At 57.5% G+C, this 26,568-nt stretch overlaps 3 protein-coding genes across 3 annotated transcripts in view; all 3 read right to left on the bottom strand.

Moving 5' to 3' along the window:
• Positions 1–26,568, bottom strand: part of LOC146421150 (uncharacterized) — a 278,146-nt gene that overhangs the window by 79,728 nt on the left and 171,850 nt on the right. The gene's annotated exons all lie outside the window — the stretch shown is intronic.
• On the bottom strand, positions 13,722–16,452 carry LOC146421159 (uncharacterized). The gene is made up of 8 exons (XM_085047602.1): positions 16,340–16,452; positions 16,047–16,184; positions 15,662–15,838; positions 15,373–15,528; positions 15,115–15,216; positions 14,626–14,728; positions 14,289–14,345; positions 13,722–13,999 (listed from the first exon to the last, which is right to left on the bottom strand). Exons 1-8 carry the CDS (start codon positions 16,448–16,450, stop codon positions 13,800–13,802), a joined length of 1,044 nt encoding a protein of 347 aa, XP_084903728.1. The 5' UTR covers positions 16,451–16,452; the 3' UTR covers positions 13,722–13,799.
• Positions 16,702–19,422, bottom strand: LOC146421158 (maestro heat-like repeat-containing protein family member 1). The gene is made up of 7 exons (XM_085047672.1): positions 18,742–19,422; positions 18,387–18,451; positions 18,124–18,240; positions 17,792–17,940; positions 17,365–17,512; positions 16,933–17,120; positions 16,702–16,843 (listed from the first exon to the last, which is right to left on the bottom strand). Exons 1-7 carry the CDS (start codon positions 18,860–18,862, stop codon positions 16,702–16,704), a joined length of 930 nt encoding a protein of 309 aa, XP_084903798.1. The 5' UTR covers positions 18,863–19,422.

Here is a 26,568-nt window from a genome sequence, read left to right as displayed (position 1 = left end):
TCCTGCCTGTCCCTGACCCCGCCCCCCTGACCCCTTCTGACTGGATGCGAGTCAGGACCGCCCCCCATCCCTAGAGATAAAATCCCCAGCAAGATCCGGAACAGCCTCTTTGGTTCTGGGCTCATATGGAACCTGCACCCTCCCTTGCCTTCCCTTCCCCCTCCCCAGTCTCCCCATTCCTCCCCTGTTTTCCTCAATAAAAACACCATGCAGACCAGGAACCAAACAGCTGCCTTTCTAAACCTGCAACGCTTCTACAAGGACCGCGTCTGACCAGCCCCACAGCTCGTGGCCATGGAATGACCATCCTGCGTGTTCCGGTTCTGGGGCAGCCCTCCCCCCCGCAGCAGGGGAGGGCTGCCCTCAGGTTTTGCACTGCTGCAAGTGGTGGAGAATGCGGGCAGCGGTAAGGACTTGCCTAGACACGCCGGGGAGCAGCGGAGCCCGCGGGAGCTGGGGGGCGGCGGGAGCCGGCGGCGCTCGGGGAACGGCGGGGCCGGCGGCGCGGCCACGCCGGGCCGGCCCGAAAGGCCGGGCTGGGCAGGGCCGAGCTGGCCGCTGGCCCGCGGGGCCCACGCCTCCCCGCCGGCCCGCGCGGGGCTGCGGCGGAGCGGCGAACGCACGGCGGGGAGCCGCCGACGCAGCGGGACGCTGCCTGCGCTGCAGACGGAGACCACCCTGGCCGCGTGGCCCGCACATGGGCGCCGCCATCTTGTGAGCCGCCATTTTGTGTCGCGGGCGCCCCTCCCCCGGCGAGACCAACTCTGCACAGCCAAACACCATCTCTGCTGTGCAGCACACGCGGTGGCCGCGAGCTGTGAGACTCTCTAAAGACACAGGCGAGTCCCAAGAAGAGGACCCTGAAGGGACTTGTAGAAAGCTTGTGAAGTCTGTATTGAGTTGCTGAGGATAAAACAGTGACGAAGAGGACTGCAAGGGACCGGAAAGCGGTGACCAGTCTTGTCAGTCGGCAAAAGTCTACCCAAGAGTAAGAGAGGCTCTGGGGGTGAGCCGATAGCGCCTACAGTGCCTATTCAGGGAAATTTTCCGACCCTGGACCTCTGCTAAAGGTGTAGTTTGCAGCAGAGGAGGAGTGAATGTTTGTATGAATGTGATTTGGAGGCACCCCCCAGGGGAGGGGTTGGGAAACGTGTGAATGGCTGAAGGCACCCCCCAGGGGAGGGGGTGCAGAGGTGTGAATGGTTGAGTCATAGAACACGGCACGGTGTAGGGCTCTGTTTTAAAACCCAGCTCATTCTTTTTTATTTTAACCTTAGACAGATTAACAAGTGTTGCATTTTGAGAATTGGGCTAGAGAGGGCTTCCGGAAAAGGCCCTCTCTGCCCAATCCTCAAAAAAGAAAGGTATTTTCTTTAGTTAAAACCCTTTTTCGAGTTACAGTATGTTTTGTTTACCCCTATTAATACCTTTCCTCCTTCCCATGTCCCTTCTTCCCTCCCATTCTGATAAGGAGGTAACTAACAAGGCTGCATCCCGTCAAAAAAGACGCTGAGTTGCTACTGATTCTCTCAGGCGCCTTGCCAGTTCCCCCCTTGTACCATCACCCTTAAAAAATCACTCCTCACCCCCTTTTTTCCTACCCTCTTCTTCCCCAAATAGCTCCTCTACCATGCTCTCTAAAAATTTGCTTCTCCCAAAATCCCTGTGTCTTTCCGGCTGTGTGTAAGCTCTGCCCCTCTCCCTGCACGTCCAAGCTGGGGGGGGCACAGCAGACAGCACAGCTCCGTCGCACAGCAGAGCAGCAAGACACCTGATTTCAGCCAACCAGCTTCAACTCCAGCCCTACTGAAGAAATTTCTACCAGCTCCAAAAGACTCTGAACTAGAAAATTTTTTTTTTCCTTTTGTATAAGAGAAAAAGTGGATTTGTTGTAACGTGTGTCCTGCCTGTCCCTGACCCCGCCCCCCTGACCCCTTCTGACTGGATGTGAGTCAGGACCGCCCCCCATCCCTAGAGATAAAATCCCCAGCAAGATCCAGAACAGCCTCTTTGGTTCTGGGCTCATATGGAACCTGCACCCTCCCTTGCCTTCCCTTCCCCCTCCCCAGTCTCCCCATTCCTCCCCTGTTTTCCTCAATAAAAACACCATGCAGACCAGGAACCAAACAGCTGCCTTTCTAAACCTGCAACGCTTCTACAAGAACCGCGTCTCACCAGCCCCACAGCTCGTGGCCATGGAATGACCATCCTGCGTGTTCCAGTTCTGGGGCAGCCCTCCCCCGCAGCAGGGGGGGCTGCCCTCAGGTTTTGCACTGCTGCACATTATCTCGACTCATGAGCCCTATGTGTGTGTGTGTGTGTGTTAGGGTTGGGGTTTTTTTCCCCTCCCCTCTGCACAGCTGCAGCAGGGGAGAGAAGAGAAAGCAGATTTTGTAGGTGCCCGGCATTTGGCCAGGGTCAGACCACAACACTGGGTCACTGGCAGTGTGGGTCACCAGGGGTCTTCCCAATTTGGGTCGTCTGATGGGGGATGAATACAGAGCAGTGCATGAAGCTCTTCCCCCACTCAGGGCACTCGCAGGGCTTCCCTCACCGGTGCCTCCTTTGATGTTTGGTCAAGTCAGAGCTCTGGGTGAAGCCTTTCCCACACTCGGGACACTCATAGGGTCTCTCCCTGGTGTGGATGCGCCGGTGCCAGAGGAGGTAGGAGTTGCGCTTGAAACCTTTCCTACAGCGAAAAGGTCTCTCCTCTGTGTGAATCCGCTCATGGATGAGGAGATCTGAGCTGGTCTGAAACCTCTTCCCACACTCAGAACACTCATAGGGTCTCTCCCCAGTGTGGATCCTCTTGTGATGAATCAGGTGGGAGCTCTGGCTAAAGCTCTTCCCACATTCCACACATTCATAGGGCTTCTCCCCAGTGTGGATCCGCTGATGGTCCATAAGCTGGGAGATCTTTCTGAAGCTCTTCCCACATTCCCCACACTCGTAGGGCTTCTCAGTCTCACGAAGCTTCTCAGGAATCTCCAGCTCAGAACTCTGTCTGAAGCTCTTGCCAACTTCCTGGCACAGGGTGGGTCTTTGCTCCTCACAGCACCCTGGGCTGGGTTTGCAGCCCCTCCTTGTGCAGCATCTCTGGGGCTTTTCCTCCTGGTTGGACTCCTGGGTCATGGAGCTGCTCAAAATGGCCTCTTCCATGAGGTTCTGCCGTAAGGACTTGTCCTCCGTTGTCTCTCTCCTCAGCTCATTGTCTGGGGCAAAAAGGACAAGGAGAGGATTTGGGATTTACCTCCATGCCAGAGGGAAGGGGAAGGAGATCCCCCAGTCCATCCCTACCAGGACAGAGTCAGCAGCAGGGTTGTCCTGCAGCCAGGGGTGATGCTGGGCTGGGAGATGGAGGAGAAGAGAGCAGGAAAGGGGCAGTGACTTCCTCCTCACCTGCCTGGCTGTCCTGGGGCATCTTCCTCTTCCTCACAGCCTCCTCCTCCATCTGGCCAAGTTTTGGGAATTGGCTAATCCTCGTTTGGGTAAAAAAAAGGTGTGAGTGCCGTGGGTTGGGGGTTCCTCCTGCCCAAGTCTATCTCTGGAAGTCACCGGGTGTTTTGTGTCTATAAAATCCTCCTAAAATAAGAATGAGTTCAGAAAAAGCCTCCCAGGGTTCCCCCTTTCCAGTCTCCTGTCTTTGGGGTTCTGGGGTTTCCCATTCTCGAAGCTGCTGGGGCTCCCATGGGTCCTGGGGATCCCCTTCTCCTGGGTCCTGATTAGGGATGCCGTGGGGTTTCAGTGCTCCCAGGGGTCCCTTCTTCCCTGATTGTGCTTTGGCTCCAAGGGCTCCCAGGGTCCCCCTCTTCAGGTTCCCCCCAACTCCAGGCACTCGGGGCTTCCCCCTCTCCCCATCACCCCTTTCAGTGTCACAGTGTCCCAGCCCTGCCTCATCTCCAGCCTCCCCCACCCCTTCAGGCTGCCAGGGGTCCCCCAGCTCCGGTATTGCCCCTCTCTGCTCTCTCCACTTGGGGAGTACAATGTTCCACCCTCCCAGCTCTCTCAGGGATCCCCAAAACCAATGGCCTGTCCTGCTGATAGCAGGCCATTCCCACATGGACCCCCAATATTCCACCAAAGGTGCATTTATGGCTCAGCTTTGGAGTCCTGCAAGATCCAAACATACCCTCTGGCCCAAAAAATCCCTGCCAGGGACATGCAAAGATATCTGGCACTCACTTCCAGAATCTGCAAGTTCCAAACACCCCTCAAAAACTAACACCCCCCAGAGACCCTCTGATAGCTTTGGGGTGAGCTCCCCCTCCCTGGTCACCTGTGGAATGCAGGGGGGGCAATGATCCCAGAGCCAGGGTTGCTGCAGACACAGTGGGTGGTGAAACCTCATGGTTCTCCTGCTCCTCCTTTTCCTGCTCCTCCTCCTCCTCTCTCCCTCCTCTTCCTCCCACTCCTCCTCTGCTCCCATCCCAGAACCCCATTCCCCAGCCTCCTCTGCCCCACGGCTGCTGCAGCACTGGCTGCTGGGTGGGGGGAACCCCCCGATCAGCCCCAGGGATGGGCAGGGGGCTTGGGGACCCCCAGTGCAGATCCACCTCCCCCAGAGCCCCAGGGAACTGCCCCAGGGATCCAGTGCTGGGGGATCCATGGGCTGGACCCCCATGGAACTGCCCTGCTTCCATCCCAACCCCACCTTTCCCTCTCCTCTCCTCCCCCTTCCCATCCTTCTCCCAATCCACAGACCCCTCCCAATTCAATTTCTTTTTCCCATCCCCCTCCCGCTCTCTTTGGGGTCCCAGCCCCCTCTTTTCCTCCCCACTTCTCCCCCTTTCACCATCGTCCCCTCAATCCCCAACCCCCCCTTCCCTATGATTGGTTTTGGGGGTTCCAGGCCCCTCCTGCCCACTCTGGGGGTCCCAATCCCCATTTTGCTCCATTTGGGCTCCAAGCCCCCCTTCTCACCGCGCCCCCCGCTCACCCCGCGGCCGGGGGGACTCCCAGCGCCACCAGTGCCACCAGTAGGGCCCCAGCGGCCCCCACACGCTCTTGCCGTGCCCAGCGCCGGTTTTGCAGGTGCCCAGAGCCCCAAAGCAGCCCAAAGCGCTCTGCCCTGGGGGGTCCCCAAAGCGGCCCCGCCCCGCGCGGCACTGGCAGCACCAGTCCGGAGCAGTGCGCAGCGCGGGCGGGCGGCATCAGCCGTGCCGGGCAGGGCCGGGCAATGCCCGCGGGGCTCCCCCCGCACTCGGCCCCCAGTTGCCGGAACAGCAAGGGGGGCCCGGCCTGGGCGCCCCCCACCTCCCCTCTCCCCAAATTCCGCTCCCGGGGGCGCTGGGGGCGAGGGGGGGCGCAGGTGGGGTCCAGAGGTGCCGGAGACACGTGTCCCCCCGCTGCCAGTGCCACCCCCGCAGGATCAGGGGTACCCCAAAACTCCCTCACAGCTGCCGGATACCCCGCAAGCCCCTAAGGAGTTGGGTTCCCCCAGCTTCATCACCCCAAACCTTTGGCTGCCTCATCCCAGGACCCATCCCACCCATCCCCCTCCCGCAGACTTCATCCCACACCCCAATCCACATCTCACCCTTCCCAGGCCTCATCCCATCCCATCCCTTTTCCCGGCAGCCGGCACCAGGACCCCCGAAAAACTCTTGTCTAGGGGACTCCCCCATATTCCCCCAAGGGGCATTTGCGACTCTCATTTGGAGTCCTGCAAGATCCAAACATCCGCCCCAGTCCCCTCCCCCCACCACCCACCCAACCCTCCCAGAAGCAAGCAAAGATATCTGGGGCTCGGTGCTGGAGTCCTACAAGGTCCAAAAATCTCCCCCCCCCAAAAAGAACCGCAGGCACCGCCCAAGATATTTGGGCCGAGCTCCCCCTGCCCGCTCACCTGCGGGATGTCCCGGGGTGGCGATGCTCTCGGGGCTGAGGGTTGCGGACACAGAGAACAATAGACACACGTGGTGATTCCTTCCCCTGCTTCTCGTGCTGCTCCTCCGCTCCTCCCCTCCTCTTCCTCCCGCTCCTCCCCCTTTATTCCTCCTCTTCCTCCCGCTCCTCCCCCTTTATCCCTCCTCTTCCTCCCTCTCCCCCTCCTCCATCCCTCCTCCCCACCCGCTCTTCATCCTCCTCTGTCTTTCCTCCTCCTCTCCTGCCGGTTTCTCCTCTTCCTGTTGTTTCTGACTGCCATCCCGGCTTTGTCTCACATCCCTCCTGGTCCATCCCCTGCTCAGCAGAGCATCCTGTGCTCTGTCAGCACTCTCTGCTCCTTCGGGAAGGATTTGGGATTTATGCCAGGCACAGACACTGAACCTCACCCCAAACTGCCCCGGTGCCATTGCTGTCCCCTCGGCGCTGGGCAGCTGCTGTCCCAGGGGAAGCAGGGACACAAACGAAGCCAAGTGCAGCCCAGCTGCCCGCGCTGATCCAGACGAGCCCCAGGGACAAGGTCCTGCAGAGCCACACGGAGCCCTCGGCTCCTGGCTGGGAACGGCTTGTGTTGTGGCTGCCCCAGCGGCCAGAGCGAGTCCTGGAGCTCCCCCAGCTCCTGCAGCAGGACCCAGGTTCCACCTGCTCTGCCAGGCCCTGCCCAGGGGCCAGCACATCCACTGGCTCCATGCAAAGGGGAAAGACAAGGATGCATTGGATGCAGCCCCCAAGGACCTCGAGCAAATTGTTCAGGAACATCCAGACCTTGAGCTGATATTGGCAAAGCTGCAGCTGGCAGAATTCTGTGGCACAGGAGACCCAGCACGGGAAGAGGAGATCTACAAGGAGCTGCAGGGGAAACACCCTGAGCCTCAAAGGCTGTCACACTCTAAATCTCTGCTGGAGAAAGTTCTTCCTCTCTGGAAAGAGATCGCAGGATGAGGCAAAAGCAAAGTTCGTGGCTTGTGACAAATTTTCCATTACAGGGAGAGCAGAGGAGGAACTGCAGGTGGAGGTTGGGAGCCTGGGAAGGAGGGAGGAGTGTGCAAGGTGGTTTCTTTGGTGTTTGTTTTAGTTCTCTTCCTCATACTGTGATTTGCTTGGGTTTGGGGGGTATTTGGTCACTGCCCCACCCCAGCCACTGCAGCCTCTGGTCCAGCCCCAAAGTGGCTGCCAAGCTCCTGGCACCTAAAAACCCCACCTGTGAGAGGGAGCAGAGCAGGTAAAGGCTGTGACACAGGTGTGACACTGACACGTCCCTCAGCTCCGGAGCTCACAGCAGCTGAGATGGAGCTGGATCCAAGGCTGGGACTGTGGATCCCTCCCTCCCTCTCTCTCTCACTCTTCTCCTGACTTCCTATTCTCAAAATCTGGATAACTTGAAGTTGAACTGTTAAGAGTTTGCTGTGACAGTGCTTTGTGAAATGCATTACTGTAATTCCAAGTTTAATATAAGGTATATGCTAAGTGAAATACTATGCCTCTGTGATATACTGTGAATACTATTCCACGCTGTGAAGTAGAACAATCTGCCCTCGGGTGTCACACCACCATTCTGTGACATCACAACGTGCTCTGTGATGTCACAACCCATCTGGGATGTCACCCAGCAACCCTGTGACATCATAAAGCAGTCTGTGATTTCACAGCCTTCTATATGACATCACACAGCCGACTCCATGATGTCACAAAGCCACACTGTGATGTCACAGCCTGCTCTCTGATGTCAGACAGAGCCACCCTCTATGAAGGGCAGTGTCTCCTCCGCAATCGCACAGCCCACTTTGTGATGTCACAACCTACTCTGTGTCACAGCCTGCTTTATGATGTCACATCACCACCATGTGACATTACATCCTGCCCAGTCTATTATATCACAGCCAGCTGTGTGACGTCTCAACCCACTCTGTGATGTCACAGCAATCTGTGACCTCACAGCCAACCTGGGATGTCATACAGCCACACTGTGATTTCACAGCCTTCTCTATGATGTCACACCTCTATGAATCCATAGCTGCTCCATGACCTCACACAACCAAATCTCTGATGTCACACAGCTCCTTTCTGACATCACAGCTGCTCTGTGGCTCTCTGACACAGCCCCAGAGGTGCCCATGGCTATGACACAGCCCCCTCTGGGCCATGGCACAGCCCCTGCCAATGCTGAGCACCTGTGAGCTCTGGGTGTGCCCTGCTGGTGTCCCTGAGATGGCCTGGCAGTGCCCCAGCCCTGCTGGGCTGTGCACAGGAGCTGCTCCTGGGCAGAGCTGTCTCTCTGCAGCGCTGCCGCTTGCCAGGAGCTCCTCTGTGCCAGGAGCCCAGCCCAGCTCAGCAGCACAGCAGCAGCACAGGGACTTGAATGACCCTCGTGGGGCTTTGGTGCTCAGGCCCTGAACATCAGTCCCTGAGAGGGAGTTGCAGAAACCTCTCAAGTATTCAAAGGCAGAATTGAACTCCAAAGTTCCTAATACCATAAATGGGTCCCACTGAGGGACACAACTGAGAAAGTGTCCCCATGTCCCAGTTGGAGGAGGAATGTGGAGGCAGGGATGACACGTGGGGACAAAGGGAAGCCAACTCTTTGCGCCCTTGGGAACAGCACTGTCTCTGCTACCAAGGGCTGTGAGGAAACACCTTGTCCTGAGGCACTGGGCCCTCCTGGCACAGCCCCAGCAAGGCTGGGCACTGTCACCCCCTTGTCCAGCCCTCAGCATCCCCACCCCACATCCCAGTGGCCTCGAGGATCTGCTGGAAGGAGTCCTGGGGAGCCTTTGGCAGGAATGGCCCTGGGGGGATTCTTAATGCTCACAGGGACTGCAGGTTTTTCAAAGGACTTTGGCTTTTGGTTTTTGGAGGTCTGGCCTGGTCAGAGAAGCTGTGCCTTGAGGTCTGACACAGTGTGGTCACCCTTGCTCCCCATTCCCAAACCCCATCCTGTCTCTCCTCACTTACTTGTGGACTGCTTTCCTTGGAGAACTGGCTGCACACAGGCAAACAGAGGTTTTCCTTTTTTTTTTTTTTTAAGAAGTTTAAATCTCCTAAATTTCCCCATTGAAAACAGACACCCTCCTCCAGTGTGTCCCAAGTCCAAACTGCCACCAAGGAGGTTCCCCTTCCTAAAAGCAGAACCATGCAAGGAATGTTTTAGACCTTTGGACTCCTTGGTTCCACAAGGCCTTGCTGTGTCCCAATGATCCCTTGGTTCCATGAGGTTCCATAGTGTCCCAGTGGATATTTGGTTCCACAGGGCCCCACAGTGTCATAATGCCCTTTTTGAGTCCATGAGGCCTTGCTCTGTCACACGGACTTTTGGTTCCATGAGGTTCTGTACTCTCAGCAATGGTCTCCTCAGTTCCAAAGTGTCACCATGGACCCTTGGTTCCATGAAGCTCTGCTGTGTAACAAGGCTCTCCTGGATTCCATGAGGAATACAAAAGCCTTGCATAAACAATGAGCAAGACAATGGCCTCCTTGGATCTGCACTGTCACAATGGACAGTTGGTTCCATGAGGTCCCATACTGTCACAATGGATATTTGGTTCCACAGGGTGCCACAGTGTCACCATGGTCTCCTTGGTTCCACAAGGCCCTGCAGTGTCACAGTGGCCCCCAGGTTCCATGAGGCTCCACAGTGTCACAAGGGTTTCCTTGGATCCATGTGCCCCAAAGTGTCACAGTGGTCTCCCTCCTGCAGCAACCAGCAGCCAAACCCACTACCAGGGCCAAATGCCTGGGAAGAAGGAGAAAGGGAGGCACTTTTGGAGTGATGGTTTTTGTCTTGCCAGGTCACAGTGACATGGGATGTGGCCCTGCTGTCCTGGAGATGACTGAACACAGCCTGCCCATGGGAAGGGGGAAAAGACAACAACCTCTGTCCATGGAACTACAGCAGCAGAGAGGTCAGGCCCCAGAAGGCTGGGTTGAAAAGACTGTCACCAGCACAGGAAACACCAATGTAGGACATTTTCTTGAAAGCTGACATTTTAGGGCATTCTTTTATACAGGGATGCAGCACCAAATAGCAAGTTAAACAGTTTCATCTTTCTGTATGGCCTGAGAACAGCTGGAATCTTTTCAGCAGTGTGTGCTGTTCCATCCCTTGCTTAGGGTGAGGATGTTGGATCTTTCAGCAGGCTCTGCTCTCCTGGGGGCTGATCTTCCCAGGCAGGCTCTAAAAGCAGAATAAAACAGCGGCGCAAGGCACAGCACAAAGGAAGCACCGGGCTGATCACATTAAAAGTGCCCTGCAGGGACATTTCACGGCTGACCCTCAGCAGCCCGGGCTGCAAACAAAGCCCGCTCGGGCCGAGCACAAGATCCCCACAGAGCCCTGAGCAACAGCTGGAGCCCAGCAGGGCCTTGGAGGAGGCAGGGCGAGCCCCGGGCCGGGTTCCAAAGGGGCTGCGGGGCTGGGGGCGATGGCGCCGAGTGCCCTGCGCGTGTGTGCCCTGGGCTCTGCGGCGCCACGGGGACACAGCCCGGGGCCGGGGCTCGGTCCTGCTGCCCCCAGGGCGCTGCCGAGGGCTCCCCGCCCGCCGGGGCCGGGGCGGCGCTGAGGGAGCGGCGCCGCCATTGCTGCCGCCATTGCTCAGGGGCGCTGAGGGGAGCGCGGCTCCCGCCAGCCCTGCTCGGCTGTGAGGGGAGAGAGAGAATAAGGAGAGAGAGAATAAAGACAGACTTTGCTGCTAAAGAAAGTCCGTGCAGTTCCGCATGCCTTCGGACACCGGCCCGAATGGCTGTGCTCGGTGTGTGAACATCGCCACTCGGCTGCCCCAGAGCAGAAATCCCCTGGGGAGATACCGGGACCGGTCGTGTGAGATGGGACGCCAAACACTCGGGGTTTGGTGTCTTTGGGATAAAGAAACTATTTTTTTAGTCTGTTTGGGATAGAAAATTTCTTGTGATTGCATTAGTCTGTTGTACATGGGGTTCAAAAGGCATAATAAATATTAAAAAGAAATTATAAATAGCTGTGTTTAAAAAGGCGTTAAGACTTAGGAGTAACATGTCGACTGACAAAAGATTCAATAAGAAAAATGCTTTACTATAAAAATCTTTCTTCTGCAGTTTTATCAGTGGTTCTTCTTGGATTTTCAACTTCTGAATTTTTTGTTTCCTCTGATTTGCTTTATTTTGCAAACATGTAATTAAAATGAGCAACATCTGGAATTAATCAGCAATTGGATACAAAGCTTCAGAATAAATGTGGAAGTACCAGAGGATTCACGTGTTTTAGACGTGTGTGTACATGTGTACATAAAAGCATCGCTCCTTTGCAAGACTGCATTACAACACAGAAGTAGTAAAATCAGATTTACTCCTGTTTTCACAAGATTCCTATGAATCTACACCAAAGTGCAGTGAGTGATAGGAGACAGATTAAGTGCGGTTCTAAGTAATCTATTTTTACTCAAATTTCCTGAGTCCTTACACTGCTTTGAAGTGCCAGCCTGCAGGTGGGACACACCTGATGTGTCTGGAGTCTCTGCTCTGGGCTGGAGCCCTGCAGGGCATCTCCACCAACAACAAATCCTTTTCACACTGCCTGAGTCTCCTTTGGTATGGTAAAGAAGGAGATGAGAATTCCTGCCTTCTCTCTGGATTGCATAAGCCATCAAATTTCCCTCCTGGTGTTCACAAAGAGAGGAATGTTGGCCCATGGACCCTCTGCTATTGGATATTGGGCAAGGGAGGAAGGAGACACTTGGTTGTCCCTGCAGAGAGAAGAAATGGATGAACATGCAATCCCAAATCCTGATTTGGCATTTGTCATCCCTCAGTGATTCCTGTTTGGTTTTGGAAAGCAAGGAGGAGGAGAGGGTCTAAGAAAGGAAGAATCCTGCTGTACTCCCTGACAGGAGGTTGTAGCCAGGTGGGGGTCAGGCTCTGCTCCCAGACATGAAGTGACAGGACAAGAGGAAAGGGCCTCAAGCTGTGCCAGAGGAGGTTCAGGTTGGCCAGGAAAGGGTGGTCAGGTCTTGGAAGTGTCAGGAAAATTAATCCACAAACACCAGAGGTTTATGTCCAGAAAGGAGACAGAGGAGTCCTGTAACTTTATTCATTAATAAAGGGAGAGGTCATGGGCATTTCCCATGGGGTCTCTCAAATTGCTAGAGGACACAGCCTCTTTTTATCCTGATTTCCTGATCACAGTTCCCTCTCTCTTTCCCCATTGGCTGAGGTACTCGAGAGGTACAGACTTCCCTAATTGCCTAATACACATCCTCTTCTAAGATACATTCCCCCAGCCTTCTTCTTTTCCTTATGTCTCTGTTCTTTTAGTTAAATCCAGGGATTTAAGACAGTCTTGTTAGTCTTGGGTAAGTCAACCAGAGGAATTCCTATGGAATTCCTTCATTGTTTCTTCTCTCTCTCAGTATCTTGCTTTACCTATCAGCAGGCCCAGTTTGTTTATAAAGACACTCCCTTCTCATTCCTTTCAGTAAGAAATATATATAATTAATACATTGAAATATGAATTGAATACTAATAAAAAAGCATAAATTACATTATTTTTAAAATATACTTTGGAATGTCAGTCCTGGGTGGGCAATGTCAGACATGGTGAGGTTGGGGATGAGGAGCAGGTTGTCCAAACAGGGTCAGCCCACAAGAGATTCATTCTTCTACATGCCCAGACCTCCTAAGGAGACATTCAGCATCAAGATCATTTGGGGAATGCTTCTATCACCTTTTCATTGAACTGAAAAATAAAAAAAATACTCACTTGATTAAAAATAAAATTCATGAGGTGCACTTTGAAATCTCCCTCCATAACAGCACTCCAAACAGACTCCAATGAGCTGCACAAGCCCCAGCCCTGCTTTCAGGGAGGTCGCCCAGCACAAAGCCAGCCATGGCACCCTGAAGGTGCCCATTGCACTCTCTAGTATCCATGCCCCAGGAATGCCAGGAATGCCCTTGGCCCAGAGGGCTTTGCTCATGGCCCCTCTCGGGCTCAAAGCTGCTGCTCTTCTTGCTCACTCTTGCCTAAAGCCACAGAGCTCAGCCTCCCCCCACCAACAGGACAAAGGTTCAATAGCCAGGCAGTGGAGCGCACGGCCTAAGGCTGAGGGGCTGGGGCCCAGTCAGGGACAGGGAGGGCACACGCCCAGCCCCACAACTCCTGGGCCCACAGCTCTGAAAGGCCAGGACCAGGGATACATGCCTGATTTGGGGGTCCCTCCAGCTATCTGCTGAGGGAGATGCCTTGGGGAAGCACCAGAGCAGCTGGGTGGAAGGAACAAAGCGGCTGCCTGGGGGCTGCTTCTGGCCTCTGACCCCCAGTTCCTCAGGGCTTCCCAGCACCCCATCCCCTCAGGGGCCTCCTGTCCCCAGCCCCCTCAGACATCCCTTCCTGCCTTCCCACTGCCTTGTCCTGTCAGGGTCTCCACAGCACCTCATCCCTTCCCAGCCTCCCACCGCCCTGTCCCCTCAGGGTCTGCCCCAGCCCGGCCATCCTGCCTGGCAGCAGCACAGCCCCGCTGGAGCTCCAGAGGAGCCGCAGCAAGAGGCACCTCGGAGCCCTCGGCAATCCAGCCAGCAGCACACGGGCAGGACACAGCTGGTGCTTCCTGGCTGGCAGAGGGCTTGTGGCCATCTCCAGGCACAGTCTCACAGGGATCCCCACAGCTCCAGCCTCTGCCCACCTGCTCTGGCGCAAGCGTTAAGGCTTCAGCAGAACCACCAAAGGCCAAGGGGCTTCTGGCCACTTTCCCTTCCACACTGCACACCCGGGCAACCTTTTTTCCCCTCTTCCTCTATGTCCTGCCAACACTGGGCACTGAAAGAAGGATCCTAGGAGTCTGTGTATTAGGACACATTCTATATTTACATACTAATAAACAAAGAAAATGCTTAAAGAAAAGAATAGTTCCCCGGAGGCTCAGGTGACCCCAGCAGATGGAGCAGACAGATCAGCTCTCCACAAAGCTCCAGCAGCACAGGCAGCCAAGGCCCCACAGACGAGGCCGTGTCTGCCATGCCGTGTGGAGTCGATCGCGCAGCTTCCAGAACATGGAGAAGGGAGATCCCTCTAGTGCTTTCATTATGTAGAGTGTCTGCAGAGCCAGGTTTGAGACGGCAGGGCTGATGTCATTTGTCATGTGTTCAAGGGCTGAAACAGAGAGGAAGAGAGCCACGGTCAGAGCCTGAATCTGCAGGGACCCAAGGAGACCCTCTTGCCCAGGCAATCCCAGCCAGCTCTTGTCATGGCCAGGAGGGAGCAGGGATCAAGGGGATCAGCCAGAAGGTGCTGGCCACGAATCCCCACGTGCCCCTGAAATCTCCCTGTGCTCTGCCCAGGACGCCCCTCGTCCACACAGGGAGCAGGGCCCTCCGCAGCCGGGGCAGGGATTGCAGCTCCCCCTGAAAAGCCCTGCTGACGCCTCGCTGCCCTCACTCACCTAGGCAGACGAACCGGAACTGTCCTGACTGCCCCCTCAAGCGCCGCCCGGCCATCCCTGGGAACACAGAGCCTGTCACAGCCCCAGCGGCACAGCTCCCCCACAGCGGCGCCGCCAGCCCTGTGGCCGCACGGCCTCCTGCGCCGGCAGGGCTCAGCCCGGGCCCTTGCCGCATCCTGCCGCCCGAGGAAGGGCAGGGCTGCGAGAGGAGGGCGGCAGCAGCCCCGAGGGCAGGCGGGGCTGCACAGCCCCGGGCCGGATGGCGCTGGCGGGGCAGCAGGCGGGGCTGGGGCCGAGCTGCGGCGGGGCGGGGAGGGAGCCCGGGCTCGTGGCTTACCGATGAACCTGATGGCTGCCTCTCGCAGGGGCTCCTGTGGGCTGTCCAGGTACGGCACGGCCTGGTGCAGGTGCTTGACCCTTCGGCTCAAGTCCTCTGCCAGCTGGAGAGAGAGAGCGCCAGGAGGGAACGTTTGGTGTGAGCTCTGTCCCTTGGCCGGGCTCTCCCTGCAGCCAGCCCTGGCCTCCCCTGCTCGCACAGCCCAGAGGTGCGGCCAGCAGCCGCTGGCACCGGGCTTTGGAGGGGGCAGAGGGCCGGGTGCTGCCCGGGGAGCCTCTGGGGCACCCCACTGCACAGCCCAGCTGGGCTGGAGCTCCATCGGCACCTGGCTCAGGGCCAGAGCAGCCTGGAGAGGAGCCCACATGGCCTCTGGGTGCAGCAGTGGGCAGGGGCACAGCTGCCAGCCCCTCGCACTGAGCACTGTGGTCAGGGGCCTTCTCCAGGCTGAGGCTTCCAGGCCATCCTTTGGGGCTTCCAGGCTCTTCTTACCAGGCACTCACTGAACTGCCACAGCTCCTTCTTCTTCACCAGCTTCTTCATATCATTCCTCTTCAGGAACTCGGTCGCACAAAGCAGTGTTGACCAAGAGACCTGGAGAGCAGCAGAGACACAGAGATGGCATCACAGCCCAGGGCACAGGACCAGTGTCTGTGTGCCCAGGCCAGGAGGCTGCAGCCCGCGAGGCACCAGGGCAGGAGGCAGCTGAGCCCCCTTGAAGGGAGACACCAGCAGCCCCTCAGTCCTTACCTCTGCCACTTCCTGGTTCTCATCATGGCAGTGGAAGAAGAGTGGGAGCAGGCTCTGACGCACAGCTAACTTGAAAGGCTTTTTCCCCTCTTCCGCTAAAAAATTCATGATTTCTTGTAAGAGGATCATGGAAAGAAGCTGCACATGGCTATGTTCCTGTATGAAAGGAAGAAAAAAAGACTTCAACGTTGGCAGCTCCAAGCACACCTGGGCACAGGCCTGAAAATCCACAGGGCACAAAGTGTCCGGGCAGCACCCAGTGCCCGTGGCTGGAGGCACAGAGCCTTACATTGTCAAAGAGTGGCAGGAGTGCCTCAGCCAGCTGCAGGGCAAGGGGGCTGGGTATCAGCCTGTCCTTGTCCAAGACTGTAAGGCTGAGTACAGTGAGTGTCATTGCGACCATGTCTCCATCTGTGTCCCACAGGAGCTTCATGAGGTTTTCAGTCAGGCTCCACATTCTTCTGGCCTGTGCAGAATACAAGTCTGTGAAACCCCAGCCTGCTGCCGCAGGGCCCAGAGGCCAAAGGCCTGTCCCGAAGCACTCGGGCAGCTGAAGCAGGAGGCAGGAGAGCTGGGAGCAGCTGCCTCAGCTCCTGAAGCCCAGCCAAGCCCAAGCGGCTGTGTTCTCCAGCCCCACGCTGCCAGCATGGCTTGCGCCACTGTCCCCTTCTCACCATCGAGGGATCATCAGTAAGCTGGAGGAGGGCCCTGAGAACCTGGCGATGCCTCTCCCTGCAATCACTCTGCAGGTTCTTTGTCATGATCTCCAGGATGCTGTCACTGCATTCACCCAAGTCCAGGCACTCCAGGATCTGAAAGACATAAGGCAATGACGGGGTGCCGGCTGGCAGGAGCCATACAGGGCTGGGCCCAGGCAGCAGCATGGGGCATGGCTCAGTCCCAGGCAGCCAAGAGGACAGAAAGCTGGGAGGCAGCTGAATGAGGCAGCGCTGGCCTTCAGGCTCACCTCCACAAGGAACACCAGGGCGGGAAGATCCCAGGGTGACTCCTCCCTGCTGAGCAGCCTGAGGAGGTGCAGTGCAATACCAGAACACAAGGGTGTGGATGCAGTGCACATCTCGCTGGAGGTGGGAAAAGGAACCAAGACCCTGAGGTGGGAGGGCAAACCTCTGCCAGGCCTGACTCACACAGGTCTGGTCTTTCCCCACCACCCTGCGAGCAGACATGGGAGGCAGCTGCTCCTGGGCCTTTTGCAGTCTGCTCGGCCGCCGCTCACTGACAAGGCCCTCTGGCCCATGGCCATGGGGGCTGTGAGGGGCACACCGGGCACAGGGCAGGAATGCCAGGGGCAATGGGGAGAAGCGGTTTTCACCTGGCCAGCACACCCACGGCATAGTGCTGGGTGTCAGCACAGAGCAGTGTGTCCCAGCCACACTTAATTTCCATTGCCACCACCACATGCTCACACTGGAGAAGGCAGAGCAGGGCCTTCAAGGTCTGCACAGCAAACCTGTGTGCAGAGCAAAGCCCAGGTCACGCTGGCAGCACTGGTTCCTGCCCTGGGGACATGGGAGGGACAGGAGGACTGGCATGGAGCACCTGTTGGGGTTGGTGGCAAGGCCGTGTTGCTGCTGGCATTCCTTCCAGAAGGTATCGACCTCCTCTGGCATATCCGATGTGCTGAAGAGCACTTGGAAGAGCAGGTGCACAAAGAGGCAGGGGAAATACACAGTCACTGTATGTGGGCAGCAGGGCACCTGGAGAATCTTCCAGATCACCACAGTTGCCTGCAAAGGACAAACCACCCTGAGACAGCGCTCAGTGACGAGGTGTCCATGGGGCAGGGCCTGAGCGTGGGAGGGAGAGGCCAGGGGAGGTGCAGGGGGAGCACCGGGCCTGGTGCCCCTGAACTGCCCTTAGCCCAGGTTTTAGCCCAGTGCCTGAGGCAGGGAGATGCAGTGAGGGGAGGAGGATGGAGAGCTGCTGGAGAGGCGGCCTGGGGGTGAGCAAAGGCCAGTTCCAGGAACTCACAGCCAGGGCAAAGACAGGTGTGTTGTCCCCATCAGAGGTGCACGTGCTGTGCTCTGGCCAGGTCCCCAGCACATTGACAAGTGTCAGCAGCACTGGCTCTGCAGTCCTGCTCAAGGACATGATTATCCTCCACATGGTCATAGCAGCTCTGTGGGATCAAAGCTCTGTGTCAAGTGAGTCTTGGCCACCAGCCCTGCCTCTGCCCACTGCCACTCACTGGCAGCACCCAGGCAGCCCACCCCTGTGGGGACAGGCCCCTGAGGGGCAGGGAGGGAGCATGGCAGCAGGCTTGGGGGCTGACATGCCAGGGCTGGGAAATGGAGCCAGAGTTCCACCTGGAACTCTCCGTTTGTCAGACACCTGGGACAGGCTCCACAGGGTAATGGACTGGGGGGCCCTGAGCTCTCTGGGCAGGTGGGCTCTGTACCTGTCGCACGACGGGGCCACGCGCAGGAGAGTTATCACCACATCAGTGGGGTGTGCCTTGGTCAGTTCCACAAGGGCCATGTCCAGATTGTGCTCACCAGACTCATTGGACACGAGCCACTGGTGGATGTACCTCACCATGGCTGGCACCTGGAGAAGGCCCGGAGAGAGTTGGAAAGCTTCCAGAGGGAGTAATGTCCCCAGCTTCCCCAGAGAAGTGCTTCCCTTGCCACCACACTGGGATGGCCTCAAAGGCTTCAAGGGACCAGTGGACGTGGCTTGGGAGGCCAAGAAATTCCTGGGGGGCTCCAGCCCTGGCCACAGGCTGCTTACTTGCTCTGGAATGGAGACACCCTTCTGCACAAGCAAATCCAGCATGGCAGCACTGGGGTCGGCACTGTTGACATCAGAGTTTGCCATGGACTCAGTGCCCATGTCACTGGTCTCTTCCTGCCAAATGCACTTGATGAATTTGCAAGTCATGGGCAGGAGAATGAAGGGCAGGAAGAGAGGGATGTTCCCCGGAGTGCTCCAAGTGCAGTGCTCGGCTGAGCAGGGACAGCAGACCCAGCCCAGGTGGGGATGGCTGCAGCTACCTGCGCTGTTCTGTGGAAGAGGCCACGGGCAGCGTCCTGCTCTCGTGTCTGGTCCATGCCTGCATCTGGCAAAGAGCGAGCACAGCCAGAGCTGAGGGGCTGCAGGAGAGGCCGGAGAGCACAGGCCAGCCCTGCACTGCCCAGGCAGGGACAGCCCCGGGATGCCCAGGGGATGGAGCACAGCTGTAGGGGGGGGTGGCAGCACTGGCCCCTCTTCCCTCTTGCCTGTGGGCATGTCCCCAGTGGATGGGATGGGATGGGATGGGATGGGATGGGATGGGATGGGATGGGGCCAGGCTGGCAGGCAGGCTGGCTGCAGGTACCAGCCCTATGGCCCAACTCTGCATCAACTCACCCTCCTGCATCCGCGACAACTGTTCCACCTCTCCAGGCTGTTGTGCTGGGGCAGCGCCAGGGCCGCCTTCCTCCTCCTTCACCCAGGCCAGCTTGGGCACACTTGGGGGTCTCTGCTCCATGTCACTGACTGGGTTTAAGGCTACTTGCAGGAGGGATGCCTCAAGAAAGCTCGGGGTCAGCAAGTCTTGCAGTTGAGCCTTGAAGGCACCTGCAAGGGAAAAGTCTTGGGAAGGCTACAGGACAGCAAGTCCTGCACTCTGGTCTCAAGGTCTCCTGCCAAAAGGACAGGAGACTCCTTGTCAAGGATTGTGGTCAGCAAGTTCCACGGTCTGGCCTTGAGGGCACTGGCTGCGGGGATAGGAGATGCCTCGGAAGAGCTCCGGGCACCAAATCCCACAGTCTGCCCTCGAGGGCACCTGCAGAAGAGAAGCCTCGGGAAGGCCACTGGTCACCAAGTCCTGTGGTCTGTCCACGAGGTCACCTGCAGGAGAAACGCCTCGGAAAAGCTCTGGGTCAGAAAGGAACAAGTGTGCTGTGTGGGGGCTCCTCACGACACCGCTCTGTCCCGTCCTGTCCCGTCGCATGCTCCGAGCACAGTGGCGTGGCTGTGTCATTGCCAGCACCTATGTCACGACGTGTCACAAAGGGCCCTTGGACACCCTGTCCCAGTTCCATCCCATGGTGACCATGCTGCACTGTGTCACAAAGGGCCCTTGCACACGCTGCCCCCTGCCCTGGGGCTGCCCCCAGCCCGCCCAATGTGGCCCAGGTTGGAAGGAATCCGTTGCCCCAAGCATCTAAGGCAGCCCAACAGGAACCTCAGGAACGGCTCAGACAAGAAGCAAACGCTCCCCTGCTCTGCAGGCTCAGGGCAGCAGAAGGAGTCCCCACAGCGGGAAGGACACAGGGCCTTGCACAGAAGCTGTCACAGCCTCCCTGGGACAAGTCCCAGCTGCTGGCCATCCTAAACACAGGGGTGTGACACACACAAGGAACGTGTGGACTAGGGCACCAATGCTGCTCTGACCCCTGGGGCCTGGGGAGCACTGCAGTCAGCAGGTGTGGCAGAGTCCCTGCCGAAGCAGACCTGCCACCCGCCGAGCCCTGGCAGCACTGGTGCCTGTCTGCTGCCCAAGAGGCCTGTGCTCCCGGGGGGCATCTCTGCCAGAGGGCAGCCAAAGCCAACATGCATTGGTGTCTGTGCTCCTTCATGCAGGTGGCTGTTGGCAGGAGCACCTGCAGCAACTGGTCGCAATGCTTGGTATCTGTCAGATGATGTTGTGCCTTCCTGGAATGATTCTTTTTCGTGGAAGGGATTAGCAGTAGCACAAGAACACCATCAGCTGCTGATGTTCACAGGACAGAGAAATTCCACAGAGACATTGTGAAGTTTCCTTGGACTTTCCTGACTGTCTTTCTTGCACTCAGGAAAAAAAAGAATCGGCCCAGCCTCTGGTATTCAGTGCTCCACTTGCTGCGTGTCTAGCTCCTGTCCAAACACAACTGGGTGCCTGCTGAGCATGGCAAGGGACAGCCACACACAGGGAGGTTCCCCAGGGAATGTCAAGGGAGTCACCTGGGGAAGTGCAGGGGGTAGGGATAACTGTGGGAGGAGAAGCTGTTGTGTGTCTCTGATGATGGTGCCAGCACCCTGAAGGAGCAGCCCAGGGAAGTGCTGGAAGCAGACATGTCCTGCCCCTTTCTGCTGTCAGATGGACACGGGACAGACTTGTTGCCACAGGTCCACAAGACTAGATGCAGGAAAAGTGCAGAGCCATGCACTGCTGGTAGGGAATGGCCTCCAGCAAGAGCAAAGCAGGATCCTCTAGCAGCAAAGCCTGTGCCTGTGAAGCAGACCATCTCCTCATCAGACACTGGCTCTGCGGTACGAGAGCTCTGTGTCAGGAGGGCCTTGGCTGCAGCACTGTGGCCTGGACAGCCACAGAGGCCCAGGCTGGCTGCCAGCCCTGCCTCTGCCCACTGCCCCTTGCTGGCAGCACCCAGTGGCCATGCCCCAGCAGGGCCCCCTTGCCCTCCTTGTCCCCAGCCAGCCCAGCCTGGGCACCTCAGCAGTGTCCCCACCTTCCCTCCCTCCCACTGAGGCTCAGCCTCAAGGCTTCTGCCACAGGCATGGCAGGTACCTCGGGGAAATGCCAAGCAGCTGGCTGGGCTGTCAGGAACAAGGAAGCTGCCTGGAGGCTGCTTAGGGCCTCTTGACACCAAATACCTCAGGGCTTCCCAGCACCCCAGCCCCTCAGGGGCCTCCTGTCCCCTTGTAGCCTCCTGCCACCCACCCCTCACACATCCCCCTCCTGCCTTCCCACTGCCTCGTCCCGTTCAGTGCCTGTGCAGCACCTCATCCCTTCCCAGGCTCCCACCGCCCTGTCCCCTCAGGGTCTGCCCCAGCCCGGCCATCCTGCCTGGCAGCGGCACAGCCCCGCTGGAGCTCCAGAGGAGCCGCAGCAAGAGGCACCTCGGAGCCCTCGGCAATCCAGCCGGCAGCACACGGGCAGGACACAGCTGGCACTTCCTGGCTGGCAGAGGGCTTGTGGCCATCTCCAGGCACAGTCTCACAGGGATCCCCACAGCTCCAGCCTCTGCCCACCTGCTCTGGTGCAAGCGTTAAGGCTTCAGCAGAACCACCAAAGGCCAAGGGGCTTCTGGCCACTTTCCCTTCCACACTGCACACCCGGGCAACCTGCTGAGCACAAGCACCCTTTTTCCCCCTCTTCCCCTCTGCCCTGCAGACATTGGGTACCGAAAGAAAGATCCTGAGAGTCTGTGTATTAGAACACATTTTATTTTTACATCCTAAAAAACAAAGAAAATGTTTAAAGAAAAGAGGAGCTTCCTGCAGGCTCAGGTGGCCCCAGCAGATGGAGCAGACAGATCAGCTCTCTTCCTCCTGCGGCCCCAAGCCCAGGTTGATGCTAAACAAAGGGCGCTGGCTCAGGGTCATCCCCAGGTTGGAGCTCTGCACCCCCTCTGCCCCTCCCCAAATTCCCTCCCAGGGAAGCAGGAGCTGGGTCAGGAGCCCTGTGGGGAGGGAAAAGGGGGTGACACTGGGATGGGGGGTCACACATGCTCTAGGGGACACACATGACCCCTGGGAATTCCCCCTCACCTTCCCCCATAGCACCAGGAGGATGAACCCTAACATGGAGCCCCTGAACCTTGGCAGCATCTTGTGGGGCAGTGTGTGGTGGCAGCTTTGGGGGTCTGGGGGATCACAACTGCCTCAAACTCCCTCCCAGCCCCCTAGCCACTCCCAGACCTTTCAAACCACCCCACAGCTTCTCCTAGGATCCCCCCAAACCACTCCCTGCAATATAAATGGCCCTAAGAGCCACCAAAACCCTTTCCATCTTCCCCAAGACCCACCAAAATTCGCTCCAAACCACACAGCCTGCCCAGGACCCCAAAACTTCCTCAAGAACTCTGCCAATCCCCCTCACAGTACCACAAGAGGTCCCAAGAGCCACAAAAGTCTCTCCCAATCCCCTCAGAATCCCCTAAACCCCCTCCCAGCCCCCATGACACTGACCAGGAGAGGTTGGTGGACAGGATCATCCACAGCTGGGAGCAGCTTGGGCACTTCAGCAGTGATTTGGGCACTTTGGGGGGGCACACCCCACATGGGGAGACCCAGGCCATGGACTGGGACAGACAAGCAGAATTCCTGGAGAACAGATGGGCTCAACTGGACATATTATGCTGGCACAACTATGAGATCATGGTCCTATCCCCCAGCCTGGGCAGCCCGAGAACACCCAAATCTTCCTGAATATCCCCCTAAACCCCAAAGTCACCCACAAATCCCAGGAAAATGGTGCAGCTTTAGATCTTTTTGTTTCATTTCTTTCATTTTACCCCAATTTTGGTTGTTTTGAGAGGATGAAGAAGGAAATTATTTAGGTTAGAAAATACATCCAGGATCATCCAGAGTTGCTTGATGCCACCGGAAGAAACAATTGGACACAGCACGTGACATTTTTTAGGGGATGTACCATTATTAAATCAGCTCTTCCCAATGAATTTCCGATGTCGATCTGAGTCCCAATGAAAGTTCCTGCCCCTGTGTTTGTCCAGGTGGCTGCAGGGAATCAGGAGGACGTGAAATCCACCAGCCAGGTGTCTTCCCAGCATGGGTCACTGGGAGTGAGGGTCACAAGGGTCTTCCCAATGTGTGTCATCCAGTTGGTGGATGAAGCTGAAGCAGTGCATGAAGCTCTTCCTGCACTGAAGGCACTCGCAGGGCTTCCCTTACCGGTGACTCCGCCGGTGTTGGGTCAAGTGAGAGCTCCTGGTGAAGCTCCTGCCACACTTGGGACACTCATAGGGCCTCTTCCCTGTGTGGATCCTCTGGTGGTAGATCAGGGAGGAGCTCTGGCTGAAGCTCATCCCACATTCCCCACACTCATATAGTCTCTCCCTGGTGTGGATGCACTGGTGGATGATGAGGGTGGAGTTGAGCGTGAAGCCCTTCTTGCACCCAGGGCAGTGGAAGGGCCTCTCCTCTGTGTGAATCCACAGATGACTGAGGAGTTCTGAGCTGGTTGGAAACCTCTTCCCACACTCAAAACACTCATAGGGCCTCTCCCCAGTGTGGATCTTCTGGTGGGTTACGAGGTGGTAGTTGTGCCTGAAGCCCTTCTTGCACTCAGGGCAGCGGAAGGGCCTCTCCTCTGTGTGAATCTGCTGATGACTGAGGAGACTGGAGCTGGTCTGAAACCTCTTCCCACACTCGGGACACTCGTAGAGCCTCTCCCCGGTGTGGATCCTCTTGTGACAGATCAGCTGGGAGCTATTGCTGAAGCTCTTCCCACATTCCAAGCACTTGTGGGGCTTCTCTCCATCATGAACCTATTCATGGACAAACAGGTTCAGACAGGTCCAAACTCTGTCTGAAGCACTGGTTGCCTTTCTGGCACAGGGTGGGTCTTTGCTCCTCACAGTGCCCTGGGCTGGGTTTGCAGCCCCTCCTTGTGCAGCATCTCTGGGGCTTTTCCTGTCTGTTGAATTGCTGTCTCATGGAGCTCCTCAAAGTGGAATCTTCCATGAGGTTCTGCTGCAAGGATTTCTCCTCCCTGGTCTCCACCCTCAGCTCAGTGCCTGGATGAGGAAGGACAAGGGGAGGACTTGGGATTTGCCTCTGTGCCAGAGGGAAGGGGAAAGAGATCCCCACAATCCATCCCCAGCAGGACAGCATTGACAGCAGGGCTGTCCTCCAGCCAGGGGTGATGCTGGGCTGGGAGATGGAGGAGAAGAGATGGGGAAAGGGGCAGTGACTTCCTCCTCACCTGCCTGGGGGACCTGGGGCATCTTCCTCTTCCTCACCGCCACCTTCTCCATTCAGCCAAGTTTTGGGAATTTGAAATCCTCCTTTGGGTAAAAAAACAAATGTGTGAGTGCTTTCGGTTGGGGGTTCCTGTGGCCCAAGTCTATCTCTAGAAGTCACTGGGTGTTTGGTGTCCATAAAATCCTCCTAAAATCAGGAATGAGTTCAGAAAAAGCCTCCAAGGAGTTCCCCCTTTCCAGCCTCCTATCTTTGGGGTTCTGGGGTTCCCCCTTCTCAAAGATGCTGTGGGAGTGCCCAAAGCGCTCTGCCCTGGGGGGTCCCCAAAGCGGCCCCGCCCCGCGCGGCACTGGCAGCACCAGTCCGGAGCAGTGCGCAGCGCGGGCGGGCGGCATCAGCCGTGCCGGGCAGGGCTGGGCAATGCCCGCGGGGCTCCCCCCGCACTCGGCCCCCAGTTGCCGGAACAGCAAGGGGGGCCCGGCCTGGGCGCCCCCCACCTCCCCCCTCCCCAAATTCCGCTCCGGGGGGCGCTGGGGGCGAGGGGGGGCGCAGATGGGGTCCAGAGGTGCCGGAGCCACGTGTCCCCCAGCTGCCACCCCCGGAGGATCAGGGGTACCCCAAAACTCCCTCACAGCTGCCGGATACCCCGCAAGCCCCTAAGGAGTGGGGTCCCCCCGGCTTCATCACCCCCAACCTTTGGCTGCCTCATCGCAGGCCTCCTCCCACCCATCCCCCTCCCCCAGACTTCATCCCACAGCCCAATCCACATGCCACCCTTCGTGAGCCCATCCCATCCCATCCCATCCCATCCCATCCCATCCCATCCCATCCCACCCCACCCCACAGCCCAATCCACATCCCACCCTTCCCAAGCCCCATCCCATCCCATCCCATCCCATCCCATCTTTCCCGGCAGCCGGCACTGGGACCCCCGAAAAACTCGTGTCTAGGGGACTCCCCAGTATTCCCCCAAGGGGCATTTGCGACTCTCAATTGGAGTCCTGCAAGATCCAAACATCCGCCCCAGTCCCCTCCCCCCACCCCCGAAATGTACACAGAAAAACCCAACCCTCCCAGGAGCAACCAAAGATATCTGGGGCTCGGTGCTGGAGTCCTACAAGGTCCAAAAATCTTCCTCTCCCAAAAAGAAGCGCAGACACCGCCCAAGATATTTGGGCCGAGCTCCCCCTGCCCGCTCACCTGCGGGATGTCCCGGGGGGGGCGATGCTCCTGTGCCGAGGGTTGCAGACACAAAGAACAATAGACGCACGTGGTGATTCCTTCTCCTGCTTCTCGTGCTGCCCCTCCCCTCCCCTTCCTCTTCTTCCCCGCTCCTCCCACTTTATCCCTCCCCTTCCTCTCGCTCCCCCTCCTCCATCCCTCCTCCCCACCGGCTCTTCCTCCTCCTCTGTCTCTCCTCCTCCTCTCCTGTCCGCTCCTCCTCTTCCTTTTATTTCTGACTGCCATCCCGGCTTGTCTCACATCCCCCCTGGTCCATCCCGTGCTCAGCAGAGCATCCTGTGCTCTGTCAGCACTCTCTGCTCCTTCGGGAAGGATTTGGGATTTCTGCCAGGCACAGACACTGAACCTCACCCCAAACTGCCCCGGTGCCATTGCTGTCCTCTCGGCGCTGGGCAGCTGCTGTCCCAGGGGAAGCAGGGACACAAACGAAGCCAAGTGCAGCCAAGCTGCCCGCGCTGATCCAGACGAGCCCCAGGGACAAGGTCCTGCAGAGCCACACGGAGCCCTCGGCTCCTGGCTGGGAACGGCTTGTGTTGTGGCTGCCCCAGCGGCCAGAGCGAGTCCTGGAGCTCCCCAGCTCCTGCAGCAGGACCCAGGTTCCACCTGCTCTGCCAGGCCCTGCCCAGGGGCCAGCAGATCCACTGGCTCCATGCAAAGGGGGAAACACCCTGAGCTTTAAAGGCTGCTGCACTCTAAATCTCTGTTGGAGAAAGTTCTTCCTCTCTGGAAAGAGATCCCGAGATGAGGCTAAAGCAAAGTTTGTGGCTGGTGACAAATTTCCAATTGCAGAGAGAGCAGAGGAGGGACTGCAGGTGGAGGCTGGGAGCCTGGAAAGGAGGAAGGGGTGGGGAAGGTGTTTTGTCAGGGTTTGTTTTAGTTCTCCTTCTCATACTGCAATACTCATATTGCTTGGAAATCAATTCCATTCATTTCCCTAACTTATGTCTGTTGTGCCCCTGACAGTGACCAGTGAGTGACCTCTCCCTGCCCTTATCCCAGCCCACGAGCCTTTCCTCCTGGGTTCTGTGTCCTGCACCTGTGAGGAGAGTGACAGAGCAGCTTTGGTGGCACCAGGCACCCGGCCAGGGCCAGCTCAGCCCAATAATTCCTCCAATTCATTCCCTCCAGGAAAGGTTCTTGAAAAGAGCGAACAGGACTGTGGAGAAGATTCCTGGAAAACTGAAACAGCTTTCCAGAAGTGAAATGAAAATGCAAAGAAACACTCTGAGATGTTTTCCTCTATTTATTTATGTGCTCTCCTTTTCCATGTTGCACTACTTCTCCATG

The sequence above is a fragment of the Lichenostomus cassidix genome, unplaced genomic scaffold (genome assembly GCF_008360975.1).
Source record: "Lichenostomus cassidix isolate B80296 unplaced genomic scaffold, HeHo_3.0 HiC_scaffold_43, whole genome shotgun sequence".
Taxonomy (NCBI): Eukaryota; Metazoa; Chordata; class Aves; order Passeriformes; family Meliphagidae; genus Lichenostomus; species Lichenostomus cassidix.
This window is presented reverse-complemented; position numbering and strand designations above follow the sequence as displayed.